This window comes from Alexandromys fortis, unplaced genomic scaffold (assembly GCF_014885135.2).
Source record: "Alexandromys fortis isolate MF-2015 unplaced genomic scaffold, M_Fortis_MF-2015_v1.1 scaffold_421, whole genome shotgun sequence".
NCBI lineage: Eukaryota > Metazoa > Chordata > Mammalia > Rodentia > Cricetidae > Alexandromys > Alexandromys fortis.
Window position 1 is genome coordinate 282,188 of NW_026068290.1, and position 17,323 is coordinate 299,510.

Here is a 17,323-nt window from a genome sequence, read left to right on the forward strand (position 1 = left end):
TCTTGAGAGCACGGGAATGAATAAAGATGTCTCTTGTGCTATTGGGGGAGCAGTTTAATAGTATGTCCTCAACTGGGGCGCGGGTGACCTTCGTTTGAGGGGATTTGGGAAATGTATGGGGCTATTTAATTGTCATAACACTTGGAGTCTGCTGCTGGCATTGAGTGCCTTCAGATCAGGAAGAGAAGCTCCCTGTAATGTACACACCGCTCCTATAATGCACAGAAGAATCAGATACAAAGTGTCCACTAGACGCTGAAATGAAGTGCTGGAGAAAAACTGTGCTAGTCTGGATATTTAATTGCAAATACTAAAGCCAGCTTTGGCCAGTTTTCTTTTCTTTTTTCTTTAATTCATTTATTTCATGAGTATGAATGGCTTGGCTGCATGTATGCATGTTTACCATATGTGTGGCTGGTGACCACAGAGGCCAAGAGATGGGATTGCAAATACTGTACCCCTGGAATTGGAGTTAGACATGGTCATAAGGCAACATGTGGGTTCTGGAAAGCTGAAACCAGGTCCTCTGCAAGAGCAACAAAGGCTATTACCTGCTGAGCTATCTCCCCAGCCCAACCTTAGCCACTTTAAAGCAGAACCAGAACTCAGTAGCTGCAGACTAACCATAAGATACATAAAATCAGGCTGGGAAGCAAAGAGAAAGAGCAATGCCCATGACATTGCCAGCTACTCTGAGCAACACTATGTCACCATCCACTGTTAGTTTATCAGGCCTACCCAAGCTATGGATGTCTGTGGGAGTGATGCATATTCATGTTCTTGTGTTCATATGCACATGCAGAGGCACATGTGTATGTATGCATGTGCATGAGGATGTCTGGTGATGTCAGCTGTTTTCCCCAATAGCTCTCCACCTTACATTGTGAGAAAGGGTCTCACAATGGACCTGGGACTCGCTGATTGACAGGACTGGCTAGTCAGTGAACTGCAAAGATCTATTTATCTCTACAACCCACCCCAGCACTGGGGTTACAGATAAATGCCTCCAGTGTTTATTGTGGGTACTAGAGATTTGAACTCAAGTCCTCAAGCTTGCATGGTGGGAACTTGACCGACGAGCCACACTCTCAGCCCCCAGTGCTGCTGCCTTCAACCACGATCTTCAACCAGTCTGAGCTGACTCAGTTCGGGATCTCCCTCTTTCTTGGTGAAGCCCGGATCCCATATAGAAATCTCAGTGCACCAATGAGATGCTCAATTCCAGGATTCTCCCTGTATCCTCTCCCTGGGAACACAGGACTTACAGGTAGAAGCTTAGTAGATATAGGAAAGGTATTCTAAAACTGCTGAGCAGTCACTGTGACAAATGTCCACCAAGTCACTGGAAGCCCTCATTTCAAGTCTTTCCCTGAAGGCAGCAAGAACAGCTTCCAAATTTGTCCTCCAGGATCGCAGAAGGATAAACTTAGCCTCTCCCCGCTAGTTCATATTCATGCGATTTCCTCCGCTTCCATTACCACATCAGATATGTGCATTGGTGCACATGTGCCGTTTCCGACTGGCTGTAGGAGTCTTGTGTCTTTGTCCTCTCGCCTCCCACAACTTTTTATATCTCACATAAGCATATATAAAAATATTTTCTGAAGTTATAGGTGAGGTGAAATACATGCCAGGGGGGAAAAAAATCAGTGAGGAAATTATAGCTTCCACTAGTACAAAGACACCATGGAGACCCTGTACTCAGGTAGGCTGGGGCAGGAACTGTAGGGAGACATTCTGGACTGCTGTGTGAGTCTACAATACAGTTATTAAAGAGCAAGAACAGTGGATAACATGTAACTACTCGAGCTGGCAGGAGCCCAGAAAGGACTCTGACACTTTTCCAGCAGGAGGCGAAGAAAGTAACACATGTGATATGGGGTGCTACCATAGGACAGCAGCATTTCCAATCATTTGGAGCATTAGAGGGAGAGCAGCATAGGTCTCCAGGGAGCCTCAAGTGACTTTCTCCGTATTATCCCTAGCTTTCCTGCTACAAGAAGATTTCATGGTCTTCCAACACGTGCCTAATAATGAGATTTACAGAGGACTAAATAGTGCAGTTTCCATCTTAAAACCATCGCCTGAACTGATCCGCTGCATTTAAATAAACACCAAGTAGTGGTTTAGAGTATATTACACTGTGGAAAATAGGAGTGCCTGCCTTCAGAAGCTCTCCAACTACCTTCTAAATGAGCCTCACCATCCCCGATACAGTGATCCAGGGAAGAGTAGCTGTGGATTACCATCATAATTTTAAATTCACTGACTCCAAAATAATGGCGCTAATCCTCATTTTAACTGGAAATGAAATTATCTAAGGTTTTATATTGTTAGTGTGTGCACAACTATCAAATGAATGTAGGGACTGGGAAATGTTTGGAATGTATTCTGAGTTTGCTTTTTGTTTTTTTTTTAGATTTTTTTTAAATCATCTGGAAAATCTAGAATTCGTGAGTGCATCTGTAGCATTTTTAAAAGATAAAATTACAGATGATGTTCAAAAATGCTGGGAAGAGATTCTAAATATTTGTCCTTATACCTACACACACTGTACTCCTCACTCCTCATCACAGAAACAGACAGAGACCATCGAAGTAAACCACAACCAGTTAAAAGGCAGGGGTGTGAGCCCAGATGTACCTGATGCATCTACATCACAATTACCACATCTAAGACTCGGGGGTCATAGAAGAAGGAACAGAAAGATTGAAATCCAGAGGAAGACAATGTTTGCTATGAGATTGTGTCTCCTATGAATGTCAGAAGCTGTACCCATGAAATCTCGTCAACATGACCACCTAAACATGACCTAAGCAAGGATGACATCAGCAGACATGCTAACACAGAGGGGGAAAGCTCAGGCAGCCTCAACCTCGGACAAAGAACTCAAGAAACTTGACATCAAAAGAACAAATAATCCAATAAAAATGGGTACAGACCTAAACAGAGAACTCTCAACAGAAGAATCTAAAATGGCTGAAAGACACTTAAGGAAATTCTCAACATCGTTAGCCATCAGAGAAATGCTAATCAAAACAACTCTGAGATTCCTTCTTACACATGTCAGAATGACCACGATCAAAAACACTGATGAAAACTTACACTGGAGAGGATGTGGGGTAAAGGGAACACTCCTGCATTGCTGGTGGGAGTGCAAACTGGTACAGCCCCTTTGGATATCAGTATGGCAATTTCTCAGAAAATTAGGAAACCACCTTCCTCAAGACCCTGCAATACCACTTTTAGGTATATACACCCAAAGGATGCTCAATCATACCACAAGGACATTTGCTCAACTATGTTCATAGCAGCATTGTTTGTAATAGCAAGATCCTGGAAACAATCTAGATGCCACTCAACTGAAAAATGGATAAAGAAAATGTGTTACATTTACACAATAGAGTACTACACAGCAGTAAAAAAAAAATAATAACATCTTGAAATTTGCAGGCAAATGGATGGATCTAGAAAAAAACATATTGAGTGAGGTAACCCAGACCCAGAAAGACAAATAATCATATTAGTATTACTCACTCATAAGTGACTTTTAGACACAAAGCAAAAAAAAAAAAAAAACCCAGCTTTTAATTCACAAACCCAGACAACCTAGACAACAAAGAGGACCCTAAGACATACATGGATCTATAGGAAGGAGAAAAAGACAAGATTTCCTGCATAAATTGGGAGCATGGGGGTCATGGGAAAGAGTAAGCAGGGGAGAGGGAGGAAGGGAGGGGAGTGGAGATAACTGTATAGCTTAATAAAAAAAAGAGATACAGGCAATTAAGAAATGCTGAGAACAGGAGAAACAGTCTTCTCTAGGGAAGAACATTTCAATTAGCTATCAGCAGCAAGTGGTTAGCTCTGAAAATGTATACATACAAGTAACATTATACAGACTGAACAGGTTACATTATGTACTTAGAAATATACATATATATGTACAGATATGAATGTATGTGTGTGAAAGAGATTTATCACATATATGCATAATTACAATTAAAGAAAAAGAGGCCATGAATTTGAAAGATCGTAAAGGAAGCAGGGTAACATGGGAAGGATTTAGAAGGAAGAAAGGGAATGAAATGATGCAATTGTGATCTCAAAAACCTGGGTTGGAGAGATGACTCGGCTAATAAAAAGGCTAGGTCCAAAACCAAAAATAATCTCAAAAACTTGAAAAAATGATCAGAACAATAACTTACAATAGGTTATCTACACACCAAGTTACACTTAAAGAAGTTATATCTGTGATGGTTTTGACGATGGCATGAAACTGTTAATGTGCTCTATAAGGTGATGGCTAGTTTCCACAAAAGACAAAACATGTCTGCCTGGTTGAATGCCTGAGATGACACAAAGTCTAACTGTGGTCACTACTTCCTTATTAGAACATGGGATTTCCAGGAACTGACACGTTTGTGGTATTGTAAAGAAACATTTGAATTCTAACTATATTCTAGATGCAAACCTAGAACATGTAGAGGAAATCTAAAGGCTCCAAAATTCAAAATGTTTTGAATGCTGACATAACACTGGAAAATTCTTCACCTGGTTTCATGGGATGAGCTGCATTGAAAATGCAGGCAATACTAAAAACTGCACAAAATGTCCTTGAGGATGAAGTATAACATATGTTATATGAAACATATTAAGTTCATGTTCAGACATGGACCCATACCTAAAATGTCACAAATACTCCAAAATCTGAAAAGAATCTACAATCAGAAATCCCACGTAGCCTGAGTGCCCACAGGACAAAGGACGCTGAGAAGAGGATTGATAAAACCTAAGATTGTACAAGTGAGGCCAAATTCAAAGCTGACAAAATATTGTCCTTCCGTTTAAAGTTTTACTTTTGATGTCTTTTTACTCTCAGAAGACCTATTTTTCTAGTGACTAACTCTTAAAAGTTGGAATGTGGTTCTAATTGAGAATATTCCCCAGAGGGGTTCCCTTCATGAAACTGACAACCAAAACGCAAAATAGAAGGGGACATTCTCCAGGAAGTCAAGCATTAACATCACAAGGTAGAAGGATGTGACCCAGTTGAGCAGTTAGTGGACTGGCAGCATCAAGGCAAGTCCCAAAGCAAACAGCCCTAGGCTCCGTGAAACCACCTGTACTGGGAAGGGAGGCTTAGAAAGTGAACGGGCTTGCTCAAGAACACATTGTGTGCATCAGTGTGGAATCCAAGTCGAGCAGCAACAGTTGATGCCTGGTCCAGTGTTTTTGTGAACAAGTTCACATGGGGATTCCAGTGTGTGTGTGTGCTCGCGCATTTCAGGGCCTTTATTACTCATCTTTAACTTTTGAAATATTTGGTAAAAAGATTAAATACTCCACTGTAGAAAGTGTCACCTTTGAAGCAGAACAGATTTGAGTTTAAATTTAGCCCTACCTTTTGTTCGTTTTATGTCCTTGGGCCATTTTAGCATATAGGTCTCCAGTTTTCCTAATCTAGAAAGTACTAATTACTTCCTATTAGGATCACTTAAGGGAAGGAATTTAACCATGTGCCCAAATCACCTGGCACATAGCCCAGGTCTTCATGGGTATTTAACAATGGAAATAGACGGGCAACTAAAGCTAACAGAAAGACATGGAATCGGGGCCGAAAACAATACTTTTCTACTCAGACTGGGAATAACTCCTTGAGGAAACGATATAGATTATTCTAAGAAATGCCAATCTGATATTGTTCATGTGTATTATGGAATTTCACCAAAGCAGCAATGAGACACTGGGGCCACTGGGTTGTGGCTCAGGTCCAAATTCCTAACATCCTTGTGGCTTTGGCTAGGGAGCCCAACCTCGGAACTCTGTTCGGACTCTGTGTCCTCATTAGGAAAACAAGGAAAGGCCTAAGCATCTTTGCTTCCTTCCTTTAGGGTTACTCAGGAGATCTTTAATGACCTTCACTGCTAAGTAATGGTTCCCAGTAGGCAACAGAGGGGATTCATGGTCAGTCCCTCAGAAGGGGTTCATGGCCAACTGCTGGAGGGCTTCACAACCAGCCACTGGGGTGTTCATGGCCAGCTGTTGGGGTGGGGGTTCATGGCCAACTGCTCAAGGGGGTTTATTGGCAGCTACTATGGGGGGTTCATGGATAGCCCCTCTCACAGGGTTCATGGCTGGCTTCTGGGAAGGGGTTCACAGCCAGTAGCTAGCAGATATCAGATGAACTTGCTCTCTTTATCATTGTGATAGAAACTCTCGTGGCAGGGGATTAGTTATTTTGGAGATGTCACTTAGCCTGTCTTTGAATTTTCTGTTCTGCGGTTACTTGTGTATGAAGTTGACTGATTTGAAACCATGAAACAGTCTGTTATGATGTGACAGTGTGCTTGCTTCCTTAGCACAAAGACAGGAAGCAGTCAAACTGCAGTGACCCTGATCATGACTTTGGGACACCAACAAGGACCCAGTGATTTCCAGAAGAAAGAAAAGGAAAAGCAACAGGGGAAGCAGTACATTTATTAAGAGGCATGAAAATGCAGGAACTCATAAAGTATTACATTATGAATCAATGTAGTATCATTTACCCAGTGGAAAAAATAGCCAAAAGTCCATGAGCAAACTGTATTGTATAAGTGAGATGCTTACACATTTGATCTCTAATCATTTCCTTCCCCCATCCTCTATTAGTAGCAGCAATTTTTAAATGATGACTGAAAAAGCTGTTACAAATAAACATCACATGGGGAGAAACATTTTAAGAATGCTCTTTTGAAAATGAACCAGTGCAAACTATACAAACTGTGAAGACCGCCGTGAGACTCAGGGCTCATCTTCACAGAAGGAGAAAATAAAAACACTGAACATTTGCTAACTAAGAAATGAAAATGCAAACTACATTTTCATCAGTGAAAAATAATACATGTGGATATTATAAAAAAAAAAAACATTCTTAACCAGTGACTGCAATGATTACATTTACAAATGTTCATTCAAGTACTGATACTCAATAAGCATTCAAATTGTCATCGAACGTGATGTGAGACTGGACAGGCCAGGACAAGGCTAGTAAGAAAAGGGCCATATCAACAGGAGGCAGGCGACCCTTAGAATACTGTTGTTGGTTTCATTTTGGTTTTGACCATAAAGGATCTTTCATAGTCAACGTTTTTTGTTTTTTATCTGCGAGGACCCATGGAACATCTCACAACAGCCAATTAAGAAGTTATTTCTATAAAATGAGTCAACAACACCCAAACAAACATTCGAAAACTCAACTTTAGCTGATGATGATGATAAGGCAAAAATATGTTTTCTTTGGCAAGAAGTTATTAATTCCTTACCAAATGTTGGTTCGTGGGTTGTGTAGACACTGTAAGAACACTTTGGTTATTTACCAAAGGGCTATCTATGGACTGGGCTGAGAGTCAGAAACTTTCCACGGCCAGAACCGCAGCAGAGCGCTACAGCAAAGTCATGCTGGAATCAGCATCGCTTGTGTGATTACCGTCATTAAGAACTCTTCCTTCAAAAAGCTCCTTCCTAATCATGGCCTGAGTCTCAGGCTTTAGCAAAAGTTCCTTGATCTGTTTCACTTTGGACTTCAGCTCCATCCTTTCTCGCTGCAAAGCTTCATTGATTAAGTCTTGGATCCCAACTGGCTTCTTGCCTACGGGGAAAAGATTATATAACACATTTAAAGTACAAATGTCAATGAAATACAAATATGGCACACTGAGTTATCAAAATAAGGCTGAAAAAACCTTTAAAATGTTACCCACGTTTCATAGAAAAGGTTGCATTTTGCCAAAAATATATAATTTACGTGAAACTTAATTTACTGTAAATAAAGATCATGGCATGGTAACAACACACTGCGGACAAACGTAAAACATTGTGAATTCAGTACACTCATGATCGTCTCAACAGCGACAAACTGAACTCAGTACTGGACAGCTGTGTGCAAGTTTTGGCCTCTGATGAAGTAGTCAAATGTTCTAAGCGATGTAAACAAACGGCAGTATTCCAGCGGTGGCCAGTCCTCTCCCTCAGCCTGGCACGCCTTCCCAAAGTGCCCACTCTCCCTTGTGCACGCTTGATGATACATGAACTTGGGATTGCTCTTCTGTGAATTAATTTCTCCTGCCGGCCCCAGCGCCCCATTCTCTTCTGTTGTGTCGCAGCAAGGCCAACGCATCAATCATAAACGAGTTAGGCGATCTCCGGGGCTTGAACAAGACACTTAGATAGCACATCGTAAGTCAGTCTGCGACCTAGCAGAGGGGCAGGGATGCTTTTCACAGAGCAGCGGGAACAGATTCCACTCTCATTTCCTGTTATTATCACTGCCTTTGCCATTCTGATTGGCCTCTTCAGCTTTGGTGGAGTTCCCCTCCCCCAGCTGCTTTTTGTTCTGCGTTTCTTCCAAATACTGCTGGACAGCCTTGAGCACGGCGTTCTCCACCAGCCTCTTACTGAGCCTGACCAGTTCAGCATCCTCAGGCTCCCCACGGTCCTTCTCACCTACATTCCACAAGAGAAGAGAGGTCACTGAGCTCATATCGCCATAGCAACGAGGCCACTGGGGCCCAGCTAGTTCAGCTAGTTAAAAGAGCAAGTGTCCTTCACTCTGGCAAATGGGATCTATAAATTCAACAAGAGTGGGTTGCCTTTTCCTATGACATTTGTCCAAGTATGAGCCTACCTATTGCTGAAGACAGTCCATTAGGCATGCCCTTGCCTGTGGCCTTCCCATTTCTACAAGGCTTTCCTGCTCCTCTCTCGCCCGAGGCCAATTAATGGCTGCCATTCAGCTACTTCTGGCCCACACCTGAGGTCTCAGGCACATGAATTCACCAAGAAGATCTCGATCTGCTGCTCCCTTGCCAATTCTAATTGCCAGGGAATCAAGAGTCCCCTCTTATCTCACGACTTGGGACCACTCATTCTAAAATGCTTGGCATGGAGATTGGCTGTCAATAAGCTCCCAGCACTCACACCAAGGCAAATGCAGTAACCAGTGCCAGTAGCCGTGGTTTAAAATAGGACTGCAAGACCAGCATTCTGTGTTTAGAATTTCATTGCTCTCACTGTAACTCCAGAGGCAGGAAATTCTCCCAAGAAGAGTTAAGACCCTTATGGTAACTTCCCAGATGTCACTGTCTTCTGATCATTCTGCCAACCCGCTAGTGATGATCCAGGTATAAGTAAATATTCACTTTACTGTTGTGTAAAAGAATTACTTCTTCCATGTCCTATTGCTATACATCACCCTGCCACCCATTCAAATCCTCTCTTTATTGGGGAAAGGCAAAGGAGCTTTCGCTAAGTGCACTCCCTCCCTTCATTGATGTAGGTTGGAAAGCAGAGGGATGGTGTTGGAAAAGTCATCACACCGCCAACAGTAAAGACAAGCTCAGTGTGAGACAATCACCCAAGGGCTCATGATGACAAAGCCAGTGCTACACCTGCATGCTGGGGTCTGGGGCAGGAGGATACCATGAGTGTAAGCAGGAAGACAGATGTTATTTTCACCCTCATATATAACAGGGCTTGGAGAACAAAAGAAAAGGTACCATAGGTAAAGCCTGGCCCCAGATGGACTTCAGAGTCCTGTCATTTGTCTACAACACGCATGCGGGACTGCTAAATATCCATCCCCAATGCCGAGGGACAGACATCGCAAAGGAAAGCAAGGATAGGTTAGGATCAACCTAGAGAAATGCCTTAGCAATTGCTTCTCCCTCAAACCTGGCAATATGGCAACAAAGAGCAGAAGTTTAAGCACATGTACAATGCAAAACATGTTCAGAATTAAGTGAGCTTTGATTTGGTGATAATTACAGAGAATCTCTAACCAGATACATCATGATATTGTGTAAAGAAGAAAGCAATCGTTAACTAATACAACTTTTGGTAAAAGTTCAGGTTTTACTAGTAAGTACTAGGCAAGGAAATGTTGCCTAATATTTAAATTATTTGCTCGCAATCTTAAAGCACAGCATTTACCCTGTGCAGATGATATTTCTACACGCATTACATGCAACGATTTGTATAGCGGCTCTTCAAATTGAAAACGGAAAATGAGATGCAAATGAAGAGATGCTATTTAAGTGTCTGTCACAGCCCTAAAAAGGACTTTCGAAATCTCTCACCCAGGCCAGTGACTACTTTTATGGACCATTCTAGAACCCTTGTCGGCTTTCTCACTGGTGAGATAACAAGATTAGATTTAATTAATCAATAACTCATTCTCCAAAATCCCCCTCAGGTCTAATATTATGAAGCTTGTTATTTTTGTCAGTCAAGTGTCTCTGTGGCTTTAAATGTTCAAGTTATTTGAAATACCCTGAGTTTGTGGTATTCCCATACTCAGGACAAAAGTTCAAGGCTAGCATGGTTTACAGAGAAGACCCTGCCTCAACACCTTTCCTGAAGAGAGAAGCTTGAAATATAAAAAGCCTTTCCCTAGAATGCTAATTTCCCTTCTGGCTGTCCTTTTTTTGTTCATGCTTTTACTATTATCCAAGTCAATCAAACTTAAAACATGATTATCTCTGACTTTCCTGCCCTTCATGAGCACACTTAATGGCAGAACACTGTCAATATGTGCTTCACAATCTCTCCTGCCTACAAGGCACCCGACAAAATGCCTCTAGATTAACTTTTCTAAAACGTCCCTTTCAGACTGGGGGTGGTGGCGCACACCTTTTACCCCAGTGCTTAGGAGGCAGAGGCAGGAGGATCTCGGTGAATTTGAGGCCAGTCTGATCTACAGATCGAGCTCCAGGTCAGTCAGGGCTACACAGTGAGACCCTGTCTCAAAAAAAAAAAAAAAAAAAAAAAAAAAGTTAATTTGTTAATGAAAAATAAGATAAAATGTCCCTTTCAGTCTCCATTTACCAGGGAAACAAGCTGGCACTTCAAGATTTCCCAAAATCTGCCTAAACAGCTGCTATTGCCTCAGTTCTGTGATCGAATTCCAACACCCGTAGAAGCTTCCAGATCATTCTCTACTACCAGACGACCCTACCCTCTTCCTTCTAATTAAAATTTTACTTACTCCATGAAATGTTCCTTGCCTTGCTAGGTGGATGGCAAACTGCTTCTAGATTCCAGGGACTCTGCGTATGCAGTGCATCGCCATTCGGCTATTCGGTCATTTATTCAACAAATATGCCTAAAGTTCCTACTATACGCCTATGAAATATAGCCTATATTTTCTCAGCCTATAGAAATACAACAGAGAACAAAACAAAATGAAATCCTATTGGCTATCTTTTTAATTCTTTTATAAAATATGGGCATTCTTTATGAATTCATTCACAAAGGCATAGTCTGATGCCCGGGAAGATGGTCCAGTCGGGAACATGCCTGCATGCGAGCATGGAATCTGAGTTCGGATGGTAGGCACCCACATAAAAAACTGGGCACAGTAGTACCCATCTGTAACCCTGGCACTGGGGAAGCAGAGAAAGGAGGAGCCTGGAGCTCACTGGCCAACTATTCCACCCATTGGTAAACTCCAGATTCACGGAGAAACCTTGTCTCGACATAAGGTTGCAGTATGGCCAAGGAAACAGCTGACATCTATCTCTGGCCTCTCATGCATGCATTCACATATACATGTACACCTGCATGTACACATGCATCCACCTACATGTACATGTACCCCACACACATACACAGGCTTGAGGACAGAAAATGTGGTAAGTCTGTTCCCTTCCTCTGTGCTAACAGATGGCACAGTTTATCCATCATAATAAGAGCTCAATAAATGTTTTTTTTTGGGTTCTGCCTAGTGAATTTTTATTGAAATCCTTGAAAGCAGTAGCAACAGTTATGAATATTATTATCATCCTATATAAATAGCACACCATGGCCAGGAATTTACATGGCCAGAAATTTAAATGCAAAATTAAATCTAAACAAGAGCAAAGAATTTCAGAATAATTCAAATATCTATGTAAAAATCTGCATTAGTTTTACATGATGAACTTGATCAATAAAACAAAATATTTCTCCCAATGATGATCAGAAATTAACAATGCACAATAACAAATTATTTCATTAACCAACCCCAAATAAGCAAATCTTCCAGATCAGACCTGACTCAAGCTTCCCCACATACTTTCCACAAACCCAGTCAGGCTGTTAATATTGTCTCACAGCAGACTGGGCATGGTGCACATGACAAGAATCTTAGCACTTGGGGAGGTCAGGCAGGAGGATGAGAAATGCAAGTCCATCCTGCGCTACACAGGGAGCTTAGGGCCAGACTAGGATACATGCACCCTGTAAACGTTTTCACATATGTTTGCATGCATACACATGTGCGTCCTGGGAAGGCAAAGCTCTATAAGAAGAATGCACTTGTCCAAGAAGCCAGAATCTTCATTCCAGCGAGAACATATAGCTAATTCAATTTAAGAGACATTTTCAGATTAAAGTTATGCTCTATTTTTCCTCTGCTTAGTTCTTGCAGAAGGACAGCAGTCTCTCACCCTAACCTCCCAGATACAGCTCACTCCCAGATGCCTCCTTAACAACAGCAGCTCACCACAGGATGGCAACATACACAACTCTCTTTTAATTCCAGCAAGATACTTACAAAAATATTCCTAACAAAAGCATCAAAATCATGATCAAAAATATCCTTTCTTGGTTTACTGACTCTCATACCTACTTAACAGATTACCATTTACCTTTGATACTGCATTTGTGAAATCTCCCTGACATGTTTAGTGGTAGTGTTTGAGACATGAACTCATCAGATAGCCTAGAATGGCTAGAAAAGACAACAATCCCCGTCTCAACCTTTGAAATGCAGGAATTACAGGCATAACCCACTACACCCAGATACATTATTTCCGTGAAAATCCTGAGTAATATAAAAGTAGTGAAAAATCTTTTAAAACAACACAACACCATCATAGATGGTGGCTCATGCCAATAATCCCAGCACGTGAGAGACCATGACCGGAGGATAAGCCGAAGTCTAGTCTATATTTTATAGTGAGTTTGGACTGCTCTGGACTAGAAAATGAACATATCCAAAAATATCATTCACTCGAGGAGAATAAGTCCATTCAACACGGTATGTCCCGAAAGACACAAAGTTAGGATATTTTTCAGAAAACTTTACGTGAGTAATTAGGAGTAAGCAAGTCAATAAGAGTGTGGCGCCATTTATTCGTGGACTTCACCCATTGCTCTGGCTCTGTTTATATTTACCTGAGAGCTTTGGTACCAATACAAGCCAGTGAAAAGGGTTATTTTTTGTGATCATAAAAAGGAAATAGCTCCTCAGGGGCAGAAAGAAAATTTTAGAACTTCTAGAATAATTTAAAGTGAGTCTTAGTATAGCTCCATTGATCTTAACATGCTAGCTGAGCTGACCCAACAAAAGCTGGGTTGATGTCAAATGAAAGGCTTTAGAGATTGCCACTGCCTACTGACAACATCTAAGTGCCTATTTGTACTGACAGGAATAAATCAATAGACAGCGATTTGATTTTTTAAAAAGCAGAAAATAAATCATACGAATCGAAGACGGAGAGATAGATGGAGGATGAAGGGAGGGGGAAACACACACACACACATACTCACCCAGACAGTGAGGAGACATCAAAATGGGAGCATTCACACCGAGAACACTAGCAGTTGTCCCTACACACCAAGCCTCAAAAGCCTTATTTAGGAGAGCAAATTTCCTCTGACCCCCTACAGCAACTCTGTGGCTGTCACCATGCCACAAAAAGAACATATTGTACTATACCATAAGCCCTATGGATACTGTTTGCATTATCATGACAAAACACAAAAGAAGAAAAGCTGAGAGGTTCAGAGGCATACACACAAAAGGGAAGCTGGTAGGAAGTCTGGGCTCTATCACACCATGCCATGCTGAAACCTACAAAAGAATGCGTGGAAAGACGTGCAGCAAGAGAAGAGGACAAGGTTCCCCAGGAAGCAGCACTTGACCTAAGGGGCTCTCCAATGTGATTAAAATAATAATAGCAAGAAAGGAAAGTCAGAAAATGGGAAGGAAGTCTCTCAACTGAAACGCTGCACCCAGGGAGAAATATAAGTATTAAAAGCCACTGATACTTATGGCGAACATGCCTATAATCCTAGTACTTGGAGGACAGAGACTGGAAGAGCCAGAGTTCAAGGTTATCACTGGCTATACAGTAAGTTCAAGACAAGCCTTGGCTACAAGACATATTGTATAAAAATTCAAAACAAACAAAAATAAGCACAGAACCAGTTACTGGAACAGCACTAGAGAAAAGAAAGGTGTGGGAGAAGCTGTTATTGATGCAAGCTTTTCTGGAAAGATCTGGGGAGAAACCCCACAGGAAAGAGGCTCAGTAGCCGAATGGGCTTTATGCTCCATAAGCCTGTATCTCACACTAAACTCAAGTCACCTGTGGCTCATCAACACTTAGAGTGAAAAGAGTCCCTCCCCTCCACTAGGAAAAACTCCTGAGAGTTCCCAACAAAGGTGAAGTGAGTGAGGCAAGTGTGGGCAAGGTAGGCCTTGGGACACGAGGAGACAAGACTGTGCGAGGAAAATGTGCCTGGTGGCCAACAAGCCTGAGAGTGACGTGTGTGTGTGTGTGTGTGTGTGTGTGTGTGTGTGTGTGTGTGTGCCTGTGTGCAGCCTGTAATACGTGACAACGGTTTTCCCCACACAACTGTTCAGAGCCACTAAGAACCACAAAGCAGTGGGAAAGCCACCTTTGCGATGCTTCTGAACTCTCACAGACGGCCTCACAGTTCTTCAGTTAAAATGGCCAGGCATCGCTGTCCCATGCCGGAATCACAGAACTAGAAAGATGGAGGTTGGAGAACTAAAAGTTAGGTGATAGTGTGGGTTACACAGTAAGGACTGGGGGCTGAAAAAAAAGGAGGAAATGAAATAAAAAAACAACTTCACTTGGGTCTGAAAGGAGGCTACCTCTACATCTTCCCACTACTTGCATAATTTTACACTCTAGAATCCTAATTATGTCTGCCCTAGAAGAGGACTTCTGTTCTGAACTGTGGCCATCTTGTCTTGCGTCTACTGAGTTACAGGAAGCACTAACTACAGGCCTGTGGGCTACTCACAAAGCTATCACAGCACTCACATCAACCCTACACATCCCCTTCAATGAAGTGTGCTAAGAGAGGCAAGGCTCCTCTCTCCACATTCTCAACGTTAAACTGACACTGTCCTTAGACCCTTGTCTGTGGAAGGATTTGGCTGTACGTCCTAGGAAACCATTTACATAAACTGATGGAGGAGGGTCATCTGTCTATCTGTTCCTTTCATTGGTTAATTAATAAAGAAACTGCTTGGCCTGATAGGTCAGAACATAGGTGGGTGGAATAGACAGAACAGAATACTGGGAAGAAGGGAAGTGAGGTCAGCCGCCATGGAGCCAGCCACCAGGTCAGACATGATGAATCTTTCCCTGTAAGCCACCACCTCGTGGTGCTACACAGATTATTAGAAATGAGTTAATCAAAATGTGAGAGTTAGCCAATAAGAGGCTTGAGCTAATGGGCCAAGCAGTGTTTAAAGAATACAATTTGTGTGTTGTTATTTAGGGTGTAAAGCTAGCCAGGCGGGAGCCAGGCGGGACGAAAAGCAGGCCTGCTCGCCTCAACAAGTGGCACCCCTCACTATAATAAATAAAGCTGCTCTTGGTCAGCACCCAGGCTTTCCCCACAACACACAAGCAAAACGCTAAACCCCTTAGAGCACAGGTTCATACAGGTACATTTTATTCCGGATTCTGTAAAACGGTGTACGTGGGAAAGGCTTGTGCTTCGGGTACAAAGAGCCCCCAAGGGTAGGGGCCACATGTAGTATGTCCCTCCATTTACCACACCCTTGTCAATTTTAAACTGTGATAGGGGACTGGAAAGCAACTAAACTGAGTATCAACTGTTGTCTTCAGAAAAGTAAGGAGCAGATGAGGTCTCAGAAGCACACAGCCTGCAGTCTGAGGGGCTGTGGCAGTTGTCCAGGCAACCACAGCCAAAGCTGTCAATAAGGACAAAGCTAGGAACCCTTTGGGTTTCTTTTTGGAGGGAGAAGGGACTTCTCATCCACACTTATCAGCCTGCCTGTGCCTGCACTTTGTCCCATTATCCCTGAACTGCAGTATGGAGCCAGGTTCCCAAGCCACACATCCTCATAAGAGCTTCCAAGTCACATGACTTAGGATGACTCCTATCACCTGGGCCTTATAGACAATGGTTCATATAGTCATATCAAAGATGGACGAAGACACTGGAGCCCATACATTTTATACTGATGCAAATAAATCAGGGAAGGCAGGTTATAAAAAAAAAAAAGATGTACAAAGACAAAGTTGTATTTGTAAGCCAGTCTCCCTAAGGAGTCTCTTGACTTAATTTTTCTAAGAGATGTTTCTGTGTCTCTTTTTGCAGCCTCTGCAAATGGCTCACACTCACCAACTGAAGGTCAGAGATTTTTAATTTGGGTAAAACCAAGAGTTAACTATAATATCTACCAAAATTATTCAATCAAATATAAACACACACATATACAAAACAAACCAAAGGTAAAAGATGGAAGATTCACCACAGCCAGGGACTATGACCAAAAGAAGGCCAGATAATCCATACTAGACAATGCACATCTCGGAAGAGAGAGAGAGAGCACGATCATGTAACACACAGGAATCAATTCAAGAGGAAAAAAAATCCCTAAAGAGGACTGTGTTGTCTGTCCATACTGCTGTTCTAGAATACTGAGTAACCCACAAGTAACAGAATTCAATTTCTCATAGCTCTGGAGGGAGTTCCAAAATGAAGGCTCTGGAATTTGCACTTCTGAGGGTCCCCTCCTATGTCCTGACATGGTAAAGGACGGGAAGGCACACGGGCACCGAGGCTCTCGGTAAGGCCCCTTCATGAAAGCACCTCATCTCCTGCCACGGTGAACACCTCACCTCTCCATCCATCACACTGGCAACACCTGAGCTGGGGGAGCCTCTCAAACTACAGCACTGACAGACTTGTGGCAAACTGACAGAATTAAGAAGTTAATAAGTCTCTCCTGCAGTTTTAAACTTCAGCACCACTCTCAAGAACAGAAATAAACATGAACAAATTTCATGAAAATACAGATTATGTGAACCACACTAACAAATCAATCCACCTTAATAAAAATTATATGAGACACTACTCCATAACAGAAGAATAAAAATTATTTTTAGTGCATAGGAAACTTTTACCAAAGAGAGATCATCTTCTCAGTCATAAAATAAGTTGAAAAATGAAGAAGTAATGACTACACCCAACCCACAGTCTCAAGTTACAATGGAATTAAATAAGAAATTCA

The 17,323-nt window shown here is 42.1% G+C and overlaps 1 protein-coding gene across 3 annotated transcripts in view; it reads right to left on the reverse strand.

The window, feature by feature from the left end:
* Positions 1–6,460: 6,460 nt before the first annotated feature.
* The window catches only part of LOC126494863 (A-kinase anchor protein 7), a 31,504-nt gene continuing 20,641 nt past the window's right edge, over positions 6,461–17,323 (reverse strand). For 2 of the 3 annotated variants that reach the window (XM_050132312.1, XM_050132313.1), the window contains one exon: positions 6,461–8,484. In XM_050132312.1, the coding sequence (XP_049988269.1) occupies positions 8,288–8,484 (197 nt within the window). In that variant the 3' untranslated portion in view covers positions 6,461–8,287. The remainder of the gene's footprint in view (positions 8,485–17,323) is intronic. The other variant, XR_007590088.1, reaches the window with a different exon arrangement.